This window comes from Poeciliopsis prolifica, unplaced genomic scaffold, assembly GCF_027474105.1.
Source record: "Poeciliopsis prolifica strain line A6 unplaced genomic scaffold, Auburn_PproV2 SCAFFOLD044, whole genome shotgun sequence".
NCBI classification, from domain to species: domain Eukaryota; kingdom Metazoa; phylum Chordata; class Actinopteri; order Cyprinodontiformes; family Poeciliidae; genus Poeciliopsis; species Poeciliopsis prolifica.
In genome coordinates this window covers 2,109,504-2,135,758 of record NW_026562419.1, presented here as the reverse complement: position 1 = coordinate 2,135,758, position 26,255 = coordinate 2,109,504, and the positions used below count along the sequence as shown (strand labels likewise).

The window sequence follows — 26,255 nt, the reverse complement described above, 5'->3', positions numbered from 1 at the left end:
CCTCCTTATTTATTATTAAATCACACCAAATGCTGAATTATAATTGCGTCAATTAATTCATTATGTAAAGCTGCAAAGTTTAAACTACATTTTAAAGACTTAAGTTAAATGTTATGTATTGAGTGAAGCCATAAGCTTCATACAAAAAATACCTCTAACAGATTTCACTTGAACATTTTTCATTCCCCAGTTTCTAAAGATTGAATTTGTCTGATTTTCTGCAGTTTATGTGCAGAAATCTTTGCGCAAACATGTGATAAGTAATAACAGACACATCTTAGCAATATTAAAATGTCTCAATGTTTTTAAAACCTACCTGTCAATATCAGACATACACTTTTCCTGCTGTTGGATGGGAACCTTTTTAACTTTTTACAAGTTTTTAGTAAGAAAAAACAAAAAGTGTAAATGTTCTGCAGATTGTTTTTCTGTAGATCATATATATGTCACCATTAAAATTCAACCGTTCAGCATGACCTCCAGTGAAATATGATAAACCTGAATGATAAAAAAACAGGTTTATCCTCAGAGCTTCTTAGTTCATGACCTTGACCTGAAAACGTCTCTGCAGTCATAAACATTTACAGCCCACAGCAACATATTAAAGCACAACCTGCATATGCAGATATAAGATGAGGAAACTCATGAAAACCTTCATAGATGACATACTACACATTTATATTTCATCAATTTTCTTTTACATTGATCATTCTGATATTAATTTATTCTGAGGAATCTTTTTTTAAAAACATTGCTTTATATCTGGATATGCATGAATATTTAAACCGAATCTAAAGACCAGCTTTATTCCAGAAACCATCAATGTGAGCTATAGTTTATTATTTTATTCATTTCCTACTTTTCCTCATTTTCTTTCATGGACCTAAACATAATAAGTATAAATATTTTCCTTCCATGGAACCGCAGAATAACCCTGTTCATGTTAACATTTACTGAGATTCTCTGAAACTCAGGTATCAATAATCAGCTGCAGGTATTAATGAACAACCTGACTGCTCTGACAACCATTTGAACTCCAGAAAAAGAGTTCAAAGCCACACACAAACTCTCTCCAATACATACGCACACATACACACACCTGCCTCCGCCCCCCCCACACACACATTAAAGAAACTGGATTGATGCACAAATTGAACTTGCATTTGACCTGCACCTGCCTTCTCAATCTGCTGCCAACCCCTCACACCAAGCTCCTCAGCACAACAAAAAACACTGAGACATAATGAAAACAAATGAAGTATAGGAGAAGGGGCATAAATAGAAAATTAGGAACGCCCGAGGGTTAATGACATTGACCTGAAAACATCTCTGGAGTCATAAACATTTACAGCCCACAGCAACAGATTAAAGCACAACCTGCATATGCAGTTCAGGAAACACTTGAAAATCTTCAAACATGGCATAATACACATTTATATTTCATCCGATTTCTTTTTACACTGATCATTTTATTTCTGAATATTTAAACCAAATCTAAAGACCAGTTTTATGCCAGAACAAATCCATATGATCTGTAGTTTATTATTTTACTCATTTCCTGTGTTTTCTCGTTTTCTTTCATTGACCTAAATATAAAAAGTGCAAAGATTTTCCTTCCATGCGACCGTAGAATAACCCTGTTCGCGTTAACATTTCCTGAGATTCTTTGGAAACTCAGGTATCAATAATCAGCTGCAGGTATTAATGAACAACCTGACTACTCTGTCTCCAGAGTAACATGGCGAAGGTGCAGGCACTCAGTGTGTCGCACTCAAAATAAATTAAACAAATAAACATTTTCTTTGTTCGAATTTAATAAAGCAATTTAAACTAAATTGTGTTGATATTTATGTTTCTTTGAACAATTAAATTCACTTTTTGTGTTTTTCCCTATGACAGAAGAACCTCCTGACCAACCAGTCCTGGTCACCAATCCTTCCTTTGATTCCTGATTGTTGGGGCAGGAAGTCTTCCTGGTGTCCTGCAACTTTTAGATACTTCAGCACACCTGGCTCCAATAGCAGCTCATCAACAGAGCTCTGCAGAGCCTCACTGCATGCCAGTGAGACAGTTAAATTAAGTCTTTAGGTCAAGGGACACATCTGAAACTTGCAGGACTTGGGTCCTGGAGGAATGCAGACTGAGGCCACTGCCTAGAGGAACCAAAGCTAACGTTCTGTTTTCTCAGAGCTCACAGGAAACACAGCACAGCTGAGACAATGTGGTCCCAAACATGCCTGATATAAGATGAGAGTTTTTATGGCAATCTTAATTATTCTACATCAACAAACGGCTGCAGTCAATTGCAACAACTGAATCAAAGTTGGTGATTCAATTACATCTCAGTTAAGATGTAACAAAGATGTTACATCTAAACATCTCTGTTACTTTTTGACTGAGATGTTAAGTTGTAACAAATATGTTACATCTTAACATATTTGTTAAAATGTAACAGAGCTAAACATGTCAGGCTATCCTACAGAGATCTTTCAAGATCATTTACAGAATTAGATTCTTTTGGTCTCGACACACAAGAGGCAACATCAACCTGTTCATTTATGCAAAGAGGAGAAAATTGCTTTTCCCTCTGCAGCCAAGTGAATGGAAAATTTGGACATGTGAATTTTCAGGCTTGTATTCATAAACTAGCATAGTGTGTGTGCTAGTGAGCACACACTAGGAAATATGAAAACGGGCATTTTTTTAACTTTGTCAAGAAAGTTGAAAAATAACATTTTGTTCCTGTTGTTACTTCCTGCTTTGTATGGATCTATTTGTAACTTGGGCTTGTTAGGAATAAAATCCTAATTTCGTCAGATTAATATGTATCCTGGGACTTTTCACTGAAACATCACAAAGGATTCAAAACATCACAACTCAGAACACAAAAACAGGAAATGAATTAACAAGGACAGGAAGTACAAGCTAAATCCTTTTTCCAAAAAATGTCATCAGTGAAAATAATCCCTGATGCTGAAGTCATAAAGTAAAAATCACATCTTTGCTTTGATTTCACTGAAACATTATAGAGTCACTAGTGTATTATTGACAGGTCTGTCAGTGACTGTGTATAAGAGCAGCTGTTTCCAGGACCTCCAGACAGAAGAGCTGAAGCTTGTCTGACGCTGAAGTGAAGGAAAAAAGGTAATTTTGATTCTGCTTTGGTAAAAAGATTTGATCTAACTTTTTATTGAGTTGAGACTGTTTGTGTTTTTGAAGGTGATCTTCAATGACTCTGAATGTTCTGATGTTTCTTTGAGCTTGTTACACTGCATTATGTAATAATGTAATACAATTGGGTTTCATAATTACGTTATATATTGAATTATTATATTATTATAATGAACTATAGTTAAACAACACATTTTACTGTATATTCACAAAAACTAATCAAGAAGAGCCTTTGCATTCAGATCATCGACCATTTCAGATTTTATGTACTTTCTTAAAATTCCTCAAATATTAAGTCCTTTTTTAAGCCAGAAGGGCAAATTATTTCAACAAAGCTGATGGAAGAGCAGGAGAACATTTTTGGAAATTTCTACTAAAACTCTCAGAAAACAGTAAATGGTTGCAAAACATGATTGAAATAATTTTGCTACAGATGAATTTGAGGCTCTCATCCATCAATTCAACCGTCCAAAATCCATGCAAGCCGCATCTCCAGTTATATTAATGTTACATTTTATTTTGCATTATTTGTGCAATTGAGACTCATTATCCAAAGTTCAGAAAGAAGTAAAATGTAAAATGAAGAAACCAAGCTCATGTTTTTCATCAGGTGATGTTTGATTTAGATTCCTGATCATCAAGGTGAGGTGACACATCAGCAGGTATAAATAACGGAGTCTGAACGTCGGAGACACAGAGGAGAAGCAGAAGTTTGGAATCAAGTTCATTCCAGCTGCAGGTGAGAGATGAACTCATGAATTCATTTACAACTGAGTTTGTCCACTAAAGTTTCTCTATGTTTTACATTAACAGGGAATTTCATTGTGCTGCAAGTCAAACTCCAGATTTTCATCAAGTTTGATCAATTTATCCAGATCAACAGTAAAGATGAAGGTAAGCCTGTAACTTGCACTGTAAAAAAATAAAAAATAATTCATCTATCTTTATTTATTTTAACAAGGAAAGGTATTTTTAATGTTTAAAATCTTGTTAACAACAAATGACCAAAATAAAAATCAGCACAGAGACATTGTACATAAATGTACAAATTATGAAACATCAATAATGATTAGAATATGAACACAAACAACAACAAGATATTTAACTATGTAGTCAAAAAATGTAAAAATTAAACAACTTCTAGTGAGTTTGTTAATTATTTAAAATGTTTGATATTTTGTTCAGTCACTGAAATGTTGAGTGAATTTGAGTGTTTAAATTTATCCAAACACTCAATGCATGTAAACACTGTACATAGTTTTGGCTCTGGAAATAACATTTGTTAACAGGACTGATGAAATGAGTTGTTAAAAAATGGAGGATCAAACCAACCAGAAACCTTTGTTAAGGCAGAATTCAGCATAATTCTGACTGAAAATCTGGCAGCACAGCTTACAGGCCACATGCAGGACAAGATCAGGGATCAGGTTTAATCTGACTAAATGAACGTTAATCAGAGTTTCTCTGATGATGTTCAGAAGGTGTCATGTTCTGTCTTCCAGCTGTTATCACTTCTCTTCCTCCTGGCTCCACTGCTGATCAGCTGTGAAGCGACTGACGACAAACTGCGACGTGATTGCAATGACATCTACAATAAGGACAAGAAACTTCCCAGTGGAGTTTACATCATCTATCCAACTGGATATTCACCTGCTATTAAGGTGAACTTTATGTTTGGTTTGTTCATAAAAATGAAGATCCAGATTAAAGTTCTGTGCAGGACCAAGACTGGAGGTTTATCTGTTAACAATGCTGAGGATGTTTTTACTTAATCTTCATACACATTACATAAACTGACTGTTTGAAACTGAACTTTCTTGATAGTATTTATTTTTCCACATAAAGTGTGACATTGCATTACATAATAAAAACTGTATCAAGTCATGAATGTGTTTGTGTGAAGGCTTACTGCGACATGGACTCAGAGGGAGGACGCTGGACGGTGAGTCCATCTCTACATGAACTCTCTCTGTTTACACTTCAACTTGGTTTATCTCAGGATTCTTGGGGATTTCATCCAACAAACATCAAGTTCTGTTGAAAGAAGAGTCTTTATTGTCCTTCCATTTTCACCTGCCTGAGATAAGATTTGATCAGTTTTTGTCATGTTAAATATTGATTATTGATACCAATTCAGAGTTGGTACAACCACTTCCTTTTCACCCTGAGTGTGTCAGTGAGAACGTTGTTCACTTCTTGATCAGATTCCTTTGTTGTTCCAGGTTTTCCAGAGGAGGATGGATGGCTCTGTAAACTTCTACAGACCCTTTGCGGAGTACAAGAGAGGCTTTGGAAACGCTGCTGGAGAGTACTGGCTGGGTGAGACACCGACCTAAACAGTTAGTCAATGTATGGTTGGTTTATATTTACTTATAACATAGTTATAACTCAGTTCCTGCAAACCCAGATTAACCAGGTGTTTAATGCTCTCAGTAAAATCTAAATTTAATAGTTTCCATGTCTGTGCAGGTCTTGATAACATCCATGAATTGACACGGAGTCAGAATTATGAACTGATGGTCGACATGGAGGACTTTGAAGGAAACAAAAAGTTTGCTCTTTACTCTTCATTTAAAGTCGATGCTGAGGTTGATGGTTACCTTCTGCATGTGGGTGGTTTCAACAACAAAGGAGGCGCTGGTGAGTCATGAGAAAAAACACATTCTAACTTTACTAGTCAGGATGAATTCATGGATGGACGTAATGATGCCCATCACTAATTATTCCTTTGTAAAATAAATAATTCAACTTGTGCTGGGTCTGAAAGTCATGCAGTGAGTCTGGAAATGTAGAGCAAGGCACTGAGCATGGATCCTGGTGTGTAATATACACCAGGAGTGTATTATTACACACTCCTGGTGTATAATAATACCAGGAGTGTATTACCATACACTCCTGGTGTATAATAATAATAATAATAATAATAATAATAATAATAATGATAATTAATAAAGCTAATTTACTGTAGTTAGACAAATCAGGATTAAGAGAAATAGACCTTGATTGGATTAAATGTGTTGTGTCAGTTATATCTAAATCCAGAGTTTGTTCTTATGGTTCTGAAGCAGGAAGATTGATGTTGGTAGTTAATAGCACAAAGTAAATTTAATTGATCTCATTGATAATATCCCAGTAAGAAATTAACATAACTCATAATTTATTTCACAAAACATTATCAACTTTTCACAAAGTCAGCATTTTTGTTAAATATTGAAATTACAATTTTATTGATGTTGGATCACGCAGAATTTGTATTTTTTTTCACTATTCAAGCTTTCAACTGAATGTCTGTTTTATTCATATAGTTTTTGTATCCTATTATTATTTCTGCAGGAGACAGCCTTTCCTATCACCACCAACAAAATTTACCACTTTTGACAAAGACCAGGATGAGATGAGCGGCAACTGTGCCAAAAAATATCTCGGTGCTTTCTGGTACAAATCTTGTCACTATACAAACCCTAACGGGGTTTATCGCTGGGGGGCTGACAACACACTCCTTGATGTTGGAGTGGAATGGGTTCAATGGAAGGGACTTGGTTACTCCCTGAAGAGCATCAGCATGAAGATCCGTCCTGTCATTTAAATCTGCAGGTCAAACATCAAAAAATAATGAGTGCTTTTTCTTATAATCAACCATCAACTTTTAGCTTCAAACATGAGTCAAAGTTCACTTGATTACTAATAAATATAATCCAGTTGATTAAATCATTGGTGAGAGTTTGCTACCTGTAATCAATTCATCTCTGATAATAAATAAGATGCCAGCAGCAATATTTGTGTGTCTGTATTTTTTTATATGTAAAAATTAAAATAAGCCAGTTTTAAAACACAAATTGGGCCAAATGGAAACATTTTTAGAATCAAACCTCTTGGTTAAATGCAATTAATTGAAAAAACAACCAGGTCTTCCGTAATTCTAAATTTTATGCTCAACTGTGTCAATGTCAACATCTATGTCTATTTAATGATCTGTTTATGTCACTCCCAGAGAAAATAAAGTATATCTGGTGTTAGCTAAGACAAAGAAATGGAGTGTAATTTGATTTTTATCAGAAAACAATCAGGAAGTGAAACAAGAACAGCAGAAAGTCATCAATTTGTTTTTTCTTGCAATAAAATGTAAAAAACAAAATCTCATGAATTTGATATTGTACTTTTAGGAGCACAGTAAAATATTCATAGTTTGACTTTATAATGACCATATGATGTGCGTCAATGTGTTGAAAAAACAAATTACATGATTTTTAGACTCTGGAGATGTGTTGATTGATTTGATCAGGTTGAAGAAAGTTTTGTTATTATATGAAGTGAAAGACTCACTGAATGCTGAGGCGTAGTGGATATTATACAATTCACTGATTGTTCCTTTTCTGATACATAGTGCAGATGTTTGGGGAAATGCCTGTAATAATATTCAAATTCTATTTTTACTTTTGCAAATTATAGAAATTAAAAGCAGAAAATGCTGCAGAGCTCCAACAAATGCATTGTGCTTCAACTTAAAATTGATATATATTGGTGGACTACTATATCCAAAGTAATGAAATGAGTAGTTTGAATGTTAATGGAAACTCCATGTGATAATCTGAAAAGAAAAAAGTAATTTTGTTTAATAGCTTTTACGTTTTGAGTAGCAAGAACTGGATATGGGTCATTCTTTTGAAAACTTTTCATACATTTTAATAACTTTGCTGAGTAGGTTTTTTTTTCCAGGTAAAAGTTGCAAATGGATCCATATGAATACCAGCTGGGCCTCAAAACCACATTCGTATTTTTCCCAAGCTGATATGTGCCAATACAATTTATTTTATGATTTTATTTGCAAACGCAACATAATGTAGAGCATTAATACTAATTGAAAACATTGCACTTTTTTTACAGTCTTACAAATAACCAGTTGAAAAATATGGAATATATTGGTATAAAAAAAAATGGTAAATGTTCTGAACTCAAAGCGCTTTACACTAGAGTCACATTCACAAATGACTCATTCATACACCGATACGCAGACCGGTAGGCAATATGGGATTTAGTTGCCCAGAGGTACATCGACATGTAGTCAAAAGCAAAAAATAATTATTTCATATACTATTAGAAGATGCCCATTTTTCAAGTCACACGTTTTTTTTTAATTCTATTATTTGTGAACCACATAATTATCCCAATGTTTAATATTCACTCCAAAAGCTGCATTTACATGCAACCTAAACTAAATATTTTACATCTCCTGGTACTTTGTTTTCCACTCAGTCACAATCAACAGCATGCAACTATGAAGTATTAATCATGTGTTGATGTGGCCTGAGAATATATATGATTAATCTCAAATGATCAAATCAAAGTTGAGTTTTTATTCAGATCATTTTTGTCAAGATAAAACAGGAGGAGGATCTTCTAAAGTTGAAAGTAAAAACATAATGTAAAAGCCTTAACACCTCATATCTGATGTTGAGCAAAAGGAAAAGGCTGCCATACGTAAATAAATTACATTTCCTTTTTTGACAACAGATTTTATGTGATAGTTATGCAGAAATAATAAGTAACACTGGTTTACACATTAAACATTTTTATTTATTGTAACGTTTGATCAAACAATCTGACAAATACATTTAAACGAGTTTCTTTTTTGTCTTTAATATCTGTATTTAAATACAGATATTCATACTTTTTATCCTTGTTATTGTCTTGACACTCTGTAAGAAAAACACCAACATTGATCACCAACGCCTCTGTGTTTTTGACACAAAGTGCATCATTTCTAATCAAATAGCCATCAGAAGTTTCTGACACAGATAAATGGTCTTTGAAAGTAACACTGCTCATCGTCCCAGCATCTGTGCCCTGCAGGAAAACAAACAAAAACATGTTGAATTGTAGAAAGATCTGAAATCTAAAATGTAGAAACAATCAGTAAATTTGTGGTAAGAGCCTGATCATCTCTACAATTAGAACCAAAAGAGGAGAAGCAGCTTTCAGCATCTATGCACCAAAAATTTGGAACAAACTTCCAGAAAACTGTAAAACAGTGGAAACCCCGACTTCCTTTAAATCTCAACTAAAAACACACTTGTTCAGAACTGTATTTGAAATGTAATATGTAACAATGTTTTTTTTCCTAGGTTGGTGTCCTTGACATATAGTATTTTGACTAAAGTACCAAAGGGTTGGAGGCCCAGCTGATAGTTCTCAGCTAAACTCCCAGGTTGGAGGCCTTGTCAGAACAACTTGACTAAATTCCCAGAAGGTGTTGAATCCCAGTTGGTTCAACTAAAATCTACAAGACGGGTGTTTTTAGAGCCCCTCTTTTTATGAGGACTTCCCATCAGGAAGAATCCTCACACTGATAGGAAATTGTTTGTTGTTTATTGCTGTGTCATTGCTGTTGTGTGTGTGTGTGTGTGTGTGTGTGTGTGTGCATACAAGAGTGAGTGGTGCTCATCTCTCTCTGTGAGTAAAACTTTCTGTCCTCAGAATTAGAATCCTAAGTGAAGAACCGGACTGAGGCTCATCTTCATTCTATGTTGCATGACTTTGTGTTTTGTGTTTTTGATGTAAAGCACTTTGAAATTTAATTGATTGATTGATTGATTGATTGATTGATTTACAATTAGCGTCACTTAGATGGGATCATTTCACTTACGACTGAAGTTCATCTGCAAACAGTCCTGATCAAAGAAGTTGTTGGGTTCGAATCGACACCAGTTTCTATAGCGAAAAGGGCTTCCGTCCACCCAGCGCCAGCGGCCATCCTGGAAGGTGAAGCAGTCTGAGCTTTACCTTAAATGTATTTTTCTGAAGGACTGACACATAAGGTGCACATGTGAAATTACCCATTGTATGTCATTGCCTCCAATCCAGACTGCAGATCGCCCCCGGCCTGCAGCTATTATCATCCTCACAAGCTGATTATTCACCTCGTAGTCATGGACTGATGCAAGGTGTGCAAGTATGGACCTGCAGTTCGACTGCAGTGGACAAGAGGAGACCAGTTACACTAATGCAAGAAGGAGATGGTTGGTGAGAAAATACAAGTGAAGTTAATCAAAGGTCACCTGAGCTCTGTGCCAAGTGGCAGCGAATGGAAAGACGTGGTAGCAGCGACCTTTGACCCGGGTCCAGCCAGAAGAACAGGATCCTGAACGTTGGACTGTTCCATTCAGAGCTTAAAACAAACAATCAAAGTCCCAGGTAAATTATTTCTAATATTCAGCTGGTAGTTTTAATTATGCACTGCTGGGACAAAAACGTCGAGGAAAAAGCAACTCAACTCAGCCGGGAACTGGAAAAAATTCATCCAGTCTTAATAAAATCAACAATCATTGCTTTCTGATATAAATGCATGGGAATATTTCATGCAATAAAAGACATAAAAATAAGCATGGATACAAAAACTGAACCTGAACTGTGTTAAAAAACTGATTTCATATTTAAGTTTGCTTCACCGTGTCCCTGAGGAAACGTCTCAGTCTGATTTAGTCGCCACTCTGCAACATTCAGATGTTTAAAAACCGACATCAGGATTAGGGCTAATGAAAAGACTAGTGATTGTTTTATTGTTATTTATTTTTGATGATTTTAGTTATTTAAGTTATTCACTTGCTAGAGAGCCTTTCTTCAGGAAGGAAGCTGAACTTTCTGAATTCAGGTGTCTTGGTTGAAACTAAATTGTTCCTCTTGCTGCAAAACAAAACTTTAACCCACATTATCAGGAAAGGTAAACTCACCCTTCAGGTAAGCTTCCTCATCCACAGGTTCAAAGGTTGGTTCTGCAAAAAACACGAGGAGAAGAGATGAAAATCACTGTGTTTTTTAATGAAGCAGAAGAAAAAAAGCACCAACCTTCTGCATCTGTCCAGTTTCCAGGTTCCTCTTCATGAAGAGTCAAATGATCTGGCAAAGTTTGAATGGTAAATTCATTTTGTTGGTTTATTCAGAATGTAATGCTTATAATTGGCAAACGTAGACTTACCTTCTGCAAAAATGTCCTCAGTCTCAGGATTTTCTCTGGTGTCTGGATATAATTCAAATTTTTAACATTAATAATATGTACAAGGAAAAATATGAACTAAAAATCACAGTATTTTAGTGTTTATGCTCAGTATTGGGTCTACTTCACAAAACGTGTCTGATTTGCTATTCTGTCTCCTAAAATCTTCTGTTAAAATTTTATTCTAGCCTGTTTTGTTGGCATTATGTTCACAATAACTGCTCTGGGTGTAGCAAACAGAACCCATCAGAGCCAAAACAGAATCCATAAATGTTGTACAACACAAGCATAAAGCACTTAGTTCAAAAGGCACAAAAAGTCGAATTTGCAACGCAGATGGATAAACCGATCTACGTATCGGTTTATCCATCTGAAATATGTTTTTCACTGTTTATATTAAAACAGAGAAGAGTCGCTAATTAAAGCACTTCATCAAACTACTCTGGATGAAAACATCAGCAGCAAGATTAGGCCTGTTTCTAACACTGGATGTAGTCAGAAAGACAGATGTTTAGAAATACATCTGGAAGCTGTTTCAAAAAACATAAAAAAAATAATGAATCTGATGAAATACAGCCTCACCTTCTGGAAGAGCCTCATGGCTCTCAGCCCCATCCACAGCAACTGGAAGCACTGCATTAAACACAGCAATGAATTACAGAATTATACCAGATATAAAATATTTATATCTGGTATAATTTAATTTAACATTAGATTAAAGGTGGGAATAATATTTACTTTGGTGAAGCAGTAGTAATAATATGCATACAAACCAGCAGGTTGACTCAAAGGCAACAAGGCACAAAGAAGCAGCAGGAGACACATCATGGCGTTGATGATGCAGGTTGAAGACAGTAAAGAGATAATAATTTCGACCAATCACACCACAGGAAGTTTCCACGTTTACAGTCGGTCTGCAGGTTGAATGCGCTGCACCAGAAACACAGCGGCTCTTATATTCTGTTTCTTCCAGCCTCAAAACAAGGAAGCTGGCGTCTGAATTTCTGAAAAAATATCCCCCTCTTGATTTCTTATCTTTTGAACAAACATTGTTTCCATCTATCAGTTATCAAAGTCCAAATGTGGTTTTTAAAACGTGCCTTGTGCAAACTTTTATATTGCAACACTTTATTTTTCAGAGGTGATCTTGTCATTTTTACTTGATCAGTGACAATTTGCATTGAATCAAAGTGTAGTAATGTTTAATAATACATGCACACTGCTAAGATGTGCATGTATCTTAGCAGTGCATGTGAATGTCTCACATTCCTCTGAAATGTCAGGATCAAACCAGAATAATCTTTTCTGCATGATCAAATACAAACTTTAGATTTTCTAAGTCTGCATTGCAACCAGGACGTTTACAGTTTAACTGCTTATGTCTGAATATTTGATATAAAACAAGAGGAGGAGTTTATGACCATCCTGCAGAACGTCGTGTCTGACCTTGGGGAAAAGGGAAATCCTTCCACAGGGAAATAAATCACATTTCCTTGATTGATAAGAGACGTTATCTGGAAATAATGGCAAAACAAGAACTCTGGTTTACACATTAAACATTTGTGTTTATTAAACTTTTGATCAACAAACTGACAAATGAGTTTGTTTTGAGGTTTTTTGCCTTGATTGTGTATTTTAGTATATTGTTCTCTTATGACATGGATTCTTGCTTTGCTTTGTTTTTCCTTTCATGGAAAATAAATCACTGTAATTAATTAGCTTGTGAATAAATGGGGCAGCATGAACCATCCTGCCTTGCCTCAACAAATCATCAGCCTGTCATTATCTCGTTTATTTAGAACAGATGGGACGTCTGTAACACATTAAACTTAATAAAACTACAGTAGGAAACTTTTATAAAATATTTCTCAAGTTTTTCACAGATTATGTCCCATATTTTTATAAAAGCTGCCTACTGCATTGAGAGTAATAACTTTGTTGCTATGAGTTTACAACTTCTCTCATTTAATAATTAGAACAGAATTTAATATATAATTCTAAAAATTTAGAATAAATACTCAAGTTTGATAAACATCCATTTAGGCTTTAGGGTGTTGATGTTACAGCAGATATATCAAATTGTTCATTTCTTAGCTGTTATCTTTTAAATTAAGATCAAATGGATGATATAAAAGTATAAAAACTTTTCTAAACCACTAGAGGAAGCAGTTCACTGATCAATAACCTGGTTAAAGCATCCAGTTATTGTTGCCCTTGTTTCTAAATAATGAATTAGTTTAGAACAGAAATAAAACAGTTTCAGCTAAAACTCATAATGTCAAACCTGTTTTTTATTTTGCTATTCAAGAAAAATTAAAGCATATTAAAAACATCATCAGCAGTTAAAGTGAATACAGTGGAAGTCTTCAGTCAGATTATCTTTAATATTGGTTCTTTTTTACGTTTGTTCAAATTTGCTCATCACCACTTTTGTATTCTTAAAATAACTTAGCAATCTTCGTTTAGCTTCAACTAAAAATAATCAGCTATTTATACAGGTGAGATTTAACAATACAGTAAATGTTGGTTTCACAATAACCGTATCAATGTCATTTCAGTCTTTGAACTTTTTTTTTTTTTTAGCTTTTTGTACTTCTTCCATTAGCCCACTTTCATTCACTCTTTGTCATGACTTCAGCATTTCTGCTCCACCCTCTGTGCTGAATGCTCATCACTCTCACCTGCACTGTGCTGCTTTTCACCTGCTCAGTGCGAGATCGTCTGTTGCTCTAGTCACAGCTTTCAAGCCATTGTTTCATGTTTCGAAGAGTTTGTGGTTTTCTGATCCTGCCTGTCCTTGACCACAGATTCTGCCTTGTCCCTCGGCTGCTGCAAGTTTTCGGACCTCCTGTTGCTGACCCTGCCTCCTTTGCTGTTTTGCTGGATTATCTTTGCCTGTGGCTCTACCGTGCATGACCCCAGATCGTCTCACTACTCTGTCTCGGGTTGGCCCTGTCGTCCGTTTGTTCCCTGAGCCCCCAAGACTTTCTGTAGTCCTTTCTTCCTACTTGGTCCCACCCCTGGCTGGATCCCTGTCCCCTGTGGATTCCTCCTCCCTTATCCGCTCGTCTCATCCCACCCGTTCAGCCCCGTCTATACTATTATTTTGTCATTAAAACATCTGGTGAAACTCACTTCTGTGTTGGCTGCGTTTTGGGTTCTGGCTGAGTTTGCTTTATCGTTACACTCTTCTAGGAAACAATATATTAATATTATAGTTGACCTTTTCAACTTTGACCATTTACTAAGTTAGCCTGAACATCGATGATAGTAGAATGGTTTTCCTCTGTAGGAAGTTATTTTTCCACCATTTTCATTCAGATCAGTGTAAAGGAGGTTGATTGACAGCGCTAAGACCCGCCTCCTGGCTCTGATTGGTTGTTTTTGGTGCTTTTTGCAGACAACGGTAGTAACACTGGAGGTCGTGGGGGAGTTCAATGTCTTTACAGATTATCTGTCTCATATGAAAATCTCACAACACGGTGATATTTTTTTAAAAATATAGAAAAATTTCAGAAATTACATACTGCAGGCTTAATAATCAGGAGAGAAACTGGATTTTAGTTTCATACAAGACGGAAGAATTTATTGTTTGAACAAGTAAAAAAAATAAAAAAACTATTCTGCATTCTGTGTTTCTGACTGGCCACAGTCCCTCCCAAATCCCAGTTTATTGTTCCTATAACTGCTACATTCAACATTTTTATCCAATGCACTGAAGAACAGAATCTATGATCTGAATTGCAAAAAATATTTTGCTGCACCAGTAGAGGGCGCACCTGTACGGGCAGTTCAGTGGTCAGTAATCTCCTCAAAGCAACAAGTTATTTTTGCCCTTTTTCAAATAAAATTAGTATTTAACAGCCAAACCAATTTTATCCATCCTTAAAATTTTCTTTTTCTTTTCTTGTGAAACCTAAAGGAGTAAAACTAAATAATTCAAACAAAAGTTTTTGGTTTAGTCCATCCCAGATCCTTCACTGCTACAGAACTGGTCCATGTTTTGTGTAAAGGTTTAAACTCAACTTTCAGATTGATTGCATTAGCCTCACAATGACATTTTAATGAGTCTTTTTTTTGTTTTTTACAAACACACATTTCAATTCAAAATGTCAATTTGCAAGATTTATTTGATGTATAGTCTAGAAGTTAGTAGAAACAACTAAATGTGCCTCAAACCTTTACAGTGTTTTCTCATTGTGTTATGGTTTCATAATGTAAAGCACTTTGATCTGCTTTGTTGCTAAAATGTACAATAAAATAAAGTTAACTTGATTGAGCTGCAGCTGAGAACCCAGCCAGCTGAAACTAATAAAACATTTTACACACCAAACACAAACACATCCAGACCAGCATATTTTAATGCCTGCCATTTAATTTTGCAAAGAACAAGAATGAAAGTTTAATCAGCAAGAAAGTACATGAAGCAGTTACTTTACAGTACATTTGTTCTGATCGCATGAGAAGCAAGACAGAGTTCCTCTGTCGATGTGCTGCGTCGCGTCATCCGTCAAGCAGCATAGATGGAAAATAAAAGACGTGAAATGAGGAAGATTCTTCATGTCTTCAGCTCAGCCCTGCTTCATTTCTTCAAAACGCAGACAGAGGGTAGGCGGACCGTACATCTGTAATCGTCCCAGCACTTTTCTCCTGTAAGAGAAAAAGACAGAAAACAGTTTTAGACCAAAAAAAGCCTGAAGCTTTTCAAAAGTAACAGGGGCATTCAAACTGAAAAAACTTTCCACCACTAAAAATAAAATATATCTTTATTTATTTTATGTTTTTGCATGTGATCAGAAATCTATAAGAAGTGACTTTATCGTGCTTAAAAGAAAGAACAGTTTTACCTGCGTCATTCATTTGCATGCAGTCCTGGCGATAAGCAGCATTGTTGGGTTCTCCGGACACCAGTATGTAAACGTCATCAGCGTCCCATCAGACCAATGCCAATGATTTTCCTGCAAGACGCATCAAGAGAAAACCTCTTAGAGTCTGTGTTGAGGAGGTTTTGATGAATAGAGTAATACTGGGTAATGCTAACCTCAGCTGCATCAGTGCCGCCGATCCACGCTTCTCTCATCTCATGTGTGACCTGCAAAATGAGCCCCTGAATCCATGGTATTCATCAGAACTCTGCACAGATGCAAGGTTTCCTCCCATGGAAATGCAATTTCTCTGCCAATCAATCGGAAGAAAGAAGAGTAAACAATTGTGAATATAATTATCTGCTTTTTATTTAGGAAGACGCAACATTAAAGAATATAAACATGAGTCATAGTCCAGTCGTACCTCAGCTTTGATCCAAGTCATACGTCTCGGGACATACTTGAAACAGCGTCCATGGATCAGACGCCAACCATGAGGGCAGTAAGTTTCTATGTCCATTGATCTCTTTGTGGGAAAAATATAAAAAACATTATCTATGACACCATTTATCTCATAGTGAATACTGCCTGAAAAATATCAAACTAATCTTCACTAATATGGCATAAAAGTTCTAATTTTCACACTGCAGTACTATAGTACTTTTGACTCGGTGTAAGAAAATCCTGAAAAGAAAGTGAACCAATAATATAGAAATATAGAGTCTCAGGAACTTTAAATGATGGAAATTTTTAATGTTAAAAATGACATTGATTTTCTTCAGTCAAATAATTTTAGTTGCACAACTCAAAGGATTCTTGCTTCTCACACTTACTGACAGAATACTCACCATTAACGCTGCTCAGAAGCATCAAGCCACAGAGAAGCAGAGGCAGAGGCAGGATCTTCATGGCTGCAGGTCACTGGGAGATAATTATCACCTCCTGAAAAAAGAAACATACAAAATCAAAGTACAACCAAGAACCAGAAAAACAGGACGAGGTTAAGCAAAAAGGGCTTGCAGAAAAGAATCAGCCTCTCACTCTGAGCTCTGAATCAGGAAGTTTCAGGTCAGATACAAAAACGGTAAGTCGGCTTTTATAGACACATTTATCTTAACATCACATCTTAAAGGAGGAAACTGAAACATTAAAGAAGGGGTGACCGTATGCAAATTGCATACTCTGATCAACAATCACTTATGGAACATGAAGTTTTTGTTTCTTCCTCAGAGAGTAAATTAAATTTGTTCTAAGTTACAGAGTGAAAACATTCCTGTTTTTTTAAAGTCTGTTATTGTTATTCATGCACATGCACACAGTTGTTGGCAACCCCAGGTTATGAAACACTGACAGAGTAACTGTCCACAAGTATTCAGGCCAAACTGCTTTCAGGTTTGAAGTTTGTTTTTCGGTTTGTCCTCAGATGTTCAGTAGCATTTGCAAAAAAATCCGTTTTTTTGCTTTTGCGTGTTCTTGGCTGCATGTTTCAGGTCATTATCCTGCTGGAAGGCCTTTGATTGTGACGGAGGTCAAGCTTTCTGACACCAGGAAGAACATTCTGTCCCTAAGGCCTTTTATGGTCTTGAGATTTTATTGTATCCTGAACAGATTAAAGATGCAGCAAAGCAGCCCAGAACATAGCCAAGACTCCTCCATGTTTCTCAGTGGGACAGAGTTTTCACTCTTCATTTTGAGTTTGTGGTCATAAAGTTTTGTTTCATTTGACAAAAGAACATTTTCCCAGAAGTTTTGTGGCTCGTCAATATGCATTGTGGCAAATTCCAGTCCTGCTTCCTTCCTGTTTTGGATAAATCATAAAGGAAGCATGTTTTAAGCCTGGAAGCATCTCTCTCTCTCTCTCTCTTCTCTCTCTCTTTCATTCTCTTCTTTTATCTAATGAGTTTTGACCTGAGTTCACATCCTTAAATGGAAATGTTTCATTTGACCCAAGGGAGGAGACAATGAACAGTACAAAATGTTTCACATGCATTGTGCAATCGATTTGCTAAAATATTTAATGAGCAAAGGAATGACTCAATAAGCTAGTGGAAGTACGGTTGTGAAACAAACTTCTCTTTTGTGAGATCCTCTTTTTATTTGTGAAATGTTTTTTCCAGGCCTGGACTGGAACTTGGCCCAGAACAGGACCACCAACCCCACAGCTCTGTTGTCCCAATGTCCACAGATCTTACAACCAAACACTAAGCTGCTGGTGCTTTGCTCCTCTAATCTTCAACTGAAATGCTACTTGTGTTTTGTTCCTCTAACATAATTTCATATCTATGTTGTTTCATCTGAAGGAGCAAACAAAGCAGCTGAAACTTTCTTTATGACTAGAGGACTCCACCATCTCAGCTCCAGCCTCTCCATCATCTCCAGCACCAACTCCAACCGCCAGGTGTGTTGAAGTAGAAACGCATCTTAAAGTGACAGGACACCGGCCCTCGAGGCCTGGAGCTGCCCACCCAGAGACTCTACTGCATCAGGGAAAAACAAGGTTTTACAAACACTCAAAATTAAAAGGACTAAAACAAAGAGTTACTTGTAACTCCAGCAAATAACAAGTTAATCTGAATTAAATTCAAAAGGACAATTTCAAAGAAGTAAGATTTTGTTTGTCATATTTGATATATAGTATTTTGATACCTGAAGGTAACATAGGTATTTAATTATTATTATTATTATTATTATTATTATTATTATTATAAAACAGAGCACACATATTCCTACCCCTTTAAAATGCAGCTTGAAATAGAAAACAATTTACAATAGTGCAGCACAAAGTGCTTTACAAACCAAAATCCAACTAAAACACAAAAGGATGCAACCAGAATATAAAAAACTATAAAAGCGTTGAGTGCTTGCTGGCTGCAGTAATGTGGCAGCACTGCCCCCTGCTGGGGGAAACTCAGACATTTAACACACATCTCACTCCTCACCTCACAGTCCAGGTACTGGAGTCAAGTTTATTTGTACAGCACATTTCAGAAGCAAGGCAGTTCAAAGGGCTTTGCAAAAGAAAACCAGGTGAGTGAATGTAGTGTGAAGTGCTTTAGTTTTCTCTGGATTTGAGAAAGTCTGATACAAATACAGGATATTCCCCATTTATTGCTGCTTCTGGAGATTAATCATTTGCTTTGTTAGAGTCTGATGTGTGCTCAGATTCATGTCTGCAAATAAATCTGATAAGGTCTGTTGAGTTAAGTCAACATCTGCAGTGCCTGTTGGCACAACAATGAAATCTGTCTCTGTATCATGTGAAACTCCTAACTTCTAATCTGCAAGTCAAATAAACCTCACAAGTTCAGATTTTAGACTCAACTGTGAAATGAAAACAATTTTGAAAACTTGTCAAGAAGTTAAAGAAGGATAAGAAGTTTGCAGCGTAACTCAACATGGCGTCGAGGTGGCGGGCGTTTGGATTTTGGTTCATCAACATCAAACTTCAGCTGAACATTTTCCTCCTTCTCTCAATTCTCACTCACTGAAAATAAAAATAAAACACAGACAGAATTTTAAACAAATGTCTGGTGAAGGACATTTAATAAATGTCACCAATTTCTATTGTTTCTCTAACTTTGTGTGTCTGGTAGCTTTGGAGTCTTCAGCCTGTTTGAATACAGAACAGCAGAGAAGTGACTTAATCTCACACTATAAACATCAAGGTTTCGTAAAAAGCATTTAATTGTGTCGGTTTGTTAAATCTATGCCCTTGATTTTATTTATCTTACTGAAAACTAGAGTCAATTCTGAATGACCACAATCACAGGTTGATGGTTCGAATGCAATGTTTCTGCTAACTCACGACAGAAGGAAGCTGCGACTTGAGATCAATGAATTTGTGTTCTTGCTTGAGGCCCAGATGTTGCAGCACACTGACATGTGGCGCAGTCAGATTGAGTGGGCCGATGTTTGAACCCGCAGTGTAAAGGTGTGGCTCCTTACTGAATCAAAAATGCACAACATTCAACCAAGGGTGAAAATCCCATCTCATTATTGGGGATCAAAAATAGGAAAAATCTCCTAAGACCAATTTTTTGGGGGTCATCAGAGTTACAGTGAAATGTAATAGAAAATGTTTAAAAAGTTTTTAAACCCCGTTCAAGCTGCAGGAGCAAAAATAACTAGAAATGCAAATCAAACATGTTTTTCTCAGTAAGATTCCTGTTGAGAAGTAAAATTAAATTCAAATGTTGTTTGGATACGAGTTTTGTTCAGTCTCACTGATCTAATCTCTGCTACAAAAAGTTAAAGTTCGAAATAAAAAGAAAAGCAGCTAATCAGCAACTGCTCTTAATAAAATTCCTCATAAACATATTGTAATGGCTCCCAATGCAAGCCATGGGATATTTAAATTATAACTTAAGTTGCTTTATTTTAAAGCCTTTTTTAGTTTCGTCATGTCCTGGATGATGGAGAACCAACAGGCAGATAGAAATTAATATCTGAGGAGTATTATAACTTAAAAGGGAAATTTCCTCAAAGGCTCTTATTCCTCAGGAAACTGAGACGGGCTGGACTTTCCTCACGGCTGCTCGTGAACTTTTACAGGGCGACGATCGAGAGCGTCCTCTGCCTCAACGTGACTGTGTGGTATGGTAGCTGCACAGCACTGGAGAGGAAACAGCACAAGGCATTGTGGGATGCCCCCTCCCGGATCTGGACTCTATTTACATAGGCCGGGTCAAGAAGAGAGCTGGATCCATAGCCATGGATTCCAGCCACCCGGGCCACAGTCTGTTTGTGCCGCTGCCATCAGGCAAGCGGTTCAGGAATATACGGATGACAACAAACAGACTGAGAAACAGTTTCTTCCCCACAGCCGTCAGAGCCATTACTCCCTGCCGCCCCCTGCTGCCCCCCGCCACCTCCTCCCACACATATCATAACCTCACATACTCCCCACCCCACACACAGCCATTGCACTTGCACTGTCACATCATCTGCACTTTACAATAATTGGACCTGCTGCTTTTTCTTTGGTGTGGTTGAGTGCCTTTAGTTTAGTTAATTTTAGTTGTATATATTATTATTATGTGTTTGTTTATTTTATATTGTATATATTAGACTTATAATCAACCATCAACTTTTAGCTTCAAACATGAGTCAAAAGTTCACTTGATTACTAATAAATATAATCCAGTTGATTAAATCATTGGTGAGAGTTTGCTACCTGTAATCAATTCATCTCTGATAATAAATAAGATGCCAGCAGCAATATTTGTGTGTCTGTATTTTTTTATATGTAAAAATTAAAATAAGCCAGTTTTAAAACACAAATTGGGCCAAATGGAAACATTTTTAGAATCAAACCTCTTGGTTAAATGCAATTAATTGAAAAACAACCAGGTCTTCCATAATTCTAAATTTTATGCTCAACTGTGTCAATGTCAACATCTATATCTATTTAATGATCTGTTTATGTCACTCCCAGAGAAAATAAAGTATATCTGGTGTTAGCTAAGACAAAGAAATGGAGTGTAATTTGATTTTTATCAGAAAACAATCAGGAAGCGAAACAAGAACAGCAGAAAGTCATCAATTAGTTTTTTCTTGCAATAAAATGTAAAAAAATAGCACAAGAACTTGATCTAATAATATCAGGAGAACAATAAAATATTTATAGTTTGACCATTTATAATGACCATATGATGTGCGTCAATGTGTTGAAAAAACAAATTACATAATTTTTAGACTCTGTAGATGGGTTGATTGATTTGATCAGGTTGAAGAAAGTTTTGTTATTATATGCAGTGAAAGACTCACTGAATGCTCAGGCATAGTGGATATTATACAATTCACTAATTGTTCCTTTTCTGATACATAGTGCAGATGTTTGGGGAAATGCCTGTAATAATATTCAAAATTCTATTTTTACTTTTGCAAATTATAGAAATTAAAAGCAGAAAATGCTGCAGAGCTCCAACAAATGCATTGTGCTTCAACTTAAAATTGATATTTATTGGTGGACTACTATATCCAAAGTAATGGAATGAGTAGTTTGAATGTTAATGGAAACTCCAGGTGTTAATCTGAAAAGAAAAAGTAATTTTGTTAAATGACTTTTAAGTTTTGATTATCAAGAAACTGGTGTTGGGTCTATTTTGGTTCCCACCTGCAAAGAATCAACCAAAGACACAAATTACTTTTCTACCACCGTCAACACCGTGTTGTGTCTCCTCCACCGGCTCTCAACTGCCTTTTATTATGTTTACAAGAAAAAAGGTTGGGCTTTTTCACACAGTCCACAAACAATTGATCAATAACCTTAACCACAAGGTGTTTTGGGACCTTCTGTGAACATGCCCTTACCTGGACACAAGGCTGACCGTTATACCTGTGTTAGCAGGTAGCTGTTGGCACAGCTACCTGTGTTATTACCTGTGTATTATTATAATAATAACAACAACAACAACAACAGCAACAACAACAATAATAATAATAATAATAATAATAATAATAATAATAATAATAACAACAGGTAGCTGTTAACACAGGTACCTGTGTTATTACCTGTGTATTATTATAATAATAACAACACAACAACAACAGCAACAACAATAATAATAATAATAATAATAATATAATAATAATAATAATAATAATAATAATAATAACAACAGGTAGCTGTTAACACAGCTACCTGTTGTTATTACCTGTGTATTATTATAATAATAACAACAACAACAACAACAATAATAATAATAAAAATAACAACAGGTAGCTGTTAACACAGACAGCTAATGATCAAAGCAGCTGGTATCACAAGGATGTATAAACATTTCCAACCCCCAAGCAAACTTCTGAAAAAACAGTTAATATTGTACCACAAAAGAAAGGAGTCAAGCAAACAACACACAGAATAATAATATAAAAACATAGCCTTTCAAATAAACTCATAAGTAAATGAAATTTTTCTAAAAACTGGGCATGGGTCATTCTTTCAGAAGCTATTCATGCATTTTAATAACTTGGGAAGTTGCATGGATCCATATGAATGAACCAGCTGGGCCTCAAACCCGAATTTGTATTTTTTCCAAGCTTATATGTGCCAATACAATTTATTTTATGGTTTGATTTGCAAACGCAACATGTAGTGCATTAATGTAGTGCATTAATACTAATTGAAAACCCTGCATTTTTTCAACAGTCTTATAAACAATTAAAAAGTATGGGATATATTGGTATAATTAGCCTTTTAAACATATAATTGAACCAAATCTCCAGTTTATGTTCATTTTTTGTGTGATATTTCACAATGAAGCTGCAAAGGTCTGGAAGAATTTTTACCTTTCAGTGCAAATATAAACTTTAAATGTTCTTAACTTTCATTGCAACTGGAAAGTTTTTGCAGCATAAATGTTGTATATCTGAATATTTAAGATAAAACAATAGGAACAGTTTTAAAGCCTGCAACCATATATATTGAATGACTGATATATATAGTACAACCATTATCTAGGAAACTTGACACCTCATAACTGACATTGGAAAAAAGAATTGAATGAACAGATTCACCAAGCGGTGACTTGCTTAGTGAAAGTCGCAAATCTTCCAAGTCATGCTGTTTCAATTTGACCACTTACTCAGCATCAGTTCCCAATTTATGGACTCGAAATTTGAAATCAACTCTGCTTTATGTACTAGCTTCCTCTCCTGTGCTTCCATCTGAAGTCGAGGTAAAGGCCAAGGAGGCAACTGAGGTTCTGCAACCATTTGGGCAAAGCAAGACAACTTTATTTATTCATCTCCTTTCAGCCAAAGACTATTCAAAGTGCTTGTACAAGAAAGTAAAAAACAACATTCAGCAAGAAGATAGTCACAAAATAATAAATAATAATAATAATAATAATAATAATAATAATAATAATAATAATAATAATAATAATAAAAATTTTAGTAAAAGATCAAGCAGAGTAAAAATAGAGAAAGTAAATTTTAAACATAGTAAACGAGTAGAAGTTAAAAATTAAGAAAAGACTAATTCAAAGAAGGTTTTAAATAAACTCAAGGTAGGCATAGTCTTACAATGTGATTAGTATTAGTGTAAGCATTAATTCTTTAAGATAACATACAAGTTACTAATTAATTTCCCAGTGATTGTTGTTATTCTGTTTTAAAGATATCTTCCTCTCATTCCATTCAATATGTTCACTATGTGATCAATTCAGTCTTTATGAGTTCATCCTTAACTTAATAGTGATTGATGAAATTATATTTCATTTAATTAGATTGATATTACTAAAACATTGCAGAAATTTCTCTGAGATTGTGAGAACTTTTTATTAGACTTCATCTACATCCTGTCCCATTATTCTGCAGATTAGAAAAATGTTCCAAACCTCTGAAAGAAAATCCAACAGTGACACATAGTGGTTATAAAACGGATGACAGCAACCTCTTCTTTCTTTCTTTCTTTCTTCCTTCCTTCCTTCCTTCCTTCCTTCCTTTCTTTCTTTCTTTCTTTGTTTTGTTCTTTCTTTTTTTCTCTCATTGTTTGTGGTCAAAATCAGTGCATCTGTTTTCACCTCCTTATTTATTATTAAATCACACCAAACTGAATTATAATTGTGTCAATTAATTCATTATGTAAAGCTGCAAAGTTTAAACTACATTTTAAAGACTTAAGTTAAATGTTATGTATTGAATGAAGCCATAAGCTTCATACAAAAAATACCTCTAACAGATTTCACTTGAACATTTTTCATTCCCCAGTTTCTAAAGATTGAATTTGTCTGATTTTTCTGCAGTTTTATGTGCAGAATCTTTGCGCAAACATGTGATAAGTAATAACAGACACATCTTAGCAATATTAAAATGTCTCAATGTTTTTAAAACCTACCTGTCAATATCAGACATACACTTTTCCTGCTGTTGGATGGGAACCTTTTTAACGTTTTACAAGTTTTTAGTAAGAAAAACAAAAAGTGTAAATGTTCTGCAGATTGTTTTTCTGTAGATCATATACATGTCACCATTAAAATTCAACCGTTCAGCATGACCTCCAGTGAAATGATAAACCTGAATGATAAACAAACAGGTTTTATCCTCAGAGCTTCTTAGTTCATGACCTTGACCTGAAAACGTCTCTGCAGTCATAAACATTTACAGCCCACAGCAACATATTAAAGCACAACCTGCATATGCAGATATAAGATGAGGAAACTCATGAAAACCTTCATAGATGACATACTACACATTTATATTTCATCAATTTTCTTTTTACATTGATCATTCTGATATTAATTTATTCTGAGGAATCTTTTTTTAAAAACATTGCTTTATATCTGGATTTGCATGAATATTTAAACCGAATCTAAAGACCAGCTTTATTCCAGAAACCATCAATGTGAGCTATAGTTTATTATTTTATTCATTTCCTAACTTTTCCTCATTTTCTTTCATGGACCTAAACATAATAAGTATAAATATTTTCCATCCATGGAACCGCAGAATAACCCTGTTCATGTTAACATTTACTGAGATTCTCTGAAACTCAGGTATCAATAATCAGCTGCAGGTATTAATGAACAACCTGACTGCTCTGACAACATTTGAACTCCAGAAAAAGAGTTCAAAGCCACACACAAACTCTCTCCAATACATACGCACACATACACACACACCTGCCTCCGCCCCCCACACACACACATTAAAGAAGCTGGATTGATGCACAAATTGAACTTGCATTTGACCTGCACCTGCCTTCTCAATCTGCTGCCAACCCCTCACACCAAGCTCCTCAGCACAACAAAAAACACTGAGACATAATGAAAACAAATGAAGTATAGAAGAAGGGGCATAAATAGAAAATTAGGAACGCCCGAGGGTTAATGACATTGACCTGAAAACATATCTGGAGTCATAAACATTTACAGCCCACAGCAACAGATTAAAGCACAACCTGCATATGCAGTTCAGGAAACACTTGAAAATCTTCAAACATGGCATAATACACATTTATATTTCATCCTTTTTCTTTTTACATTGATCATTTTATTTCTGAATATTTAAACCGAATCTAAAGACCAGTTTTATGCCAGAACAAATCCATATGATCTGTAGTTTATTATTTTACTCATTTCCTGTGTTTTCTCGTTTTCTTTCATTGACCTAAATATAAAAAGTGCAAAGATTTTCCTTCCATGCGACCGTAGAATAACCCTGTTCGCGTTAACATTTCCTGAGATTCTTTGGAAACTCAGGTATCAATAATCAGCTGCAGGTAT

General features: G+C 35.4%; 1 protein-coding gene and 2 pseudogenes across 1 annotated transcript; 1 reads left to right on the top strand and 2 right to left on the bottom strand.

Annotated features, from left to right (window-relative positions):
* The first annotated feature begins 4,005 nt into the window (after positions 1-4,005).
* Positions 4,006-6,782, top strand: LOC129376617 (microfibril-associated glycoprotein 4-like; annotated as a pseudogene).
* A 2,131-nt stretch (positions 6,783-8,913) lies between these two features.
* On the bottom strand, positions 8,914-13,858 carry LOC129376619 (type-2 ice-structuring protein-like). Its single transcript, XM_055056211.1, has 10 exons — positions 13,843-13,858; positions 11,935-12,091; positions 11,744-11,794; positions 11,144-11,185; positions 11,014-11,064; positions 10,899-10,940; positions 10,227-10,336; positions 10,005-10,139; positions 9,815-9,923; positions 8,914-9,015 (listed from the first exon to the last, which is right to left on the bottom strand). The coding sequence occupies exons 2-10, from the start codon at positions 11,987-11,989 to the stop codon at positions 8,948-8,950; spliced, it is 663 nt and encodes a 220-aa protein (XP_054912186.1). The 5' UTR covers positions 11,990-12,091; positions 13,843-13,858; the 3' UTR covers positions 8,914-8,947.
* A 1,657-nt stretch (positions 13,859-15,515) lies between these two features.
* On the bottom strand, positions 15,516-24,911 carry LOC129376625 (type-2 ice-structuring protein-like; annotated as a pseudogene).
* Positions 24,912-26,255: the final 1,344 nt, after the last annotated feature.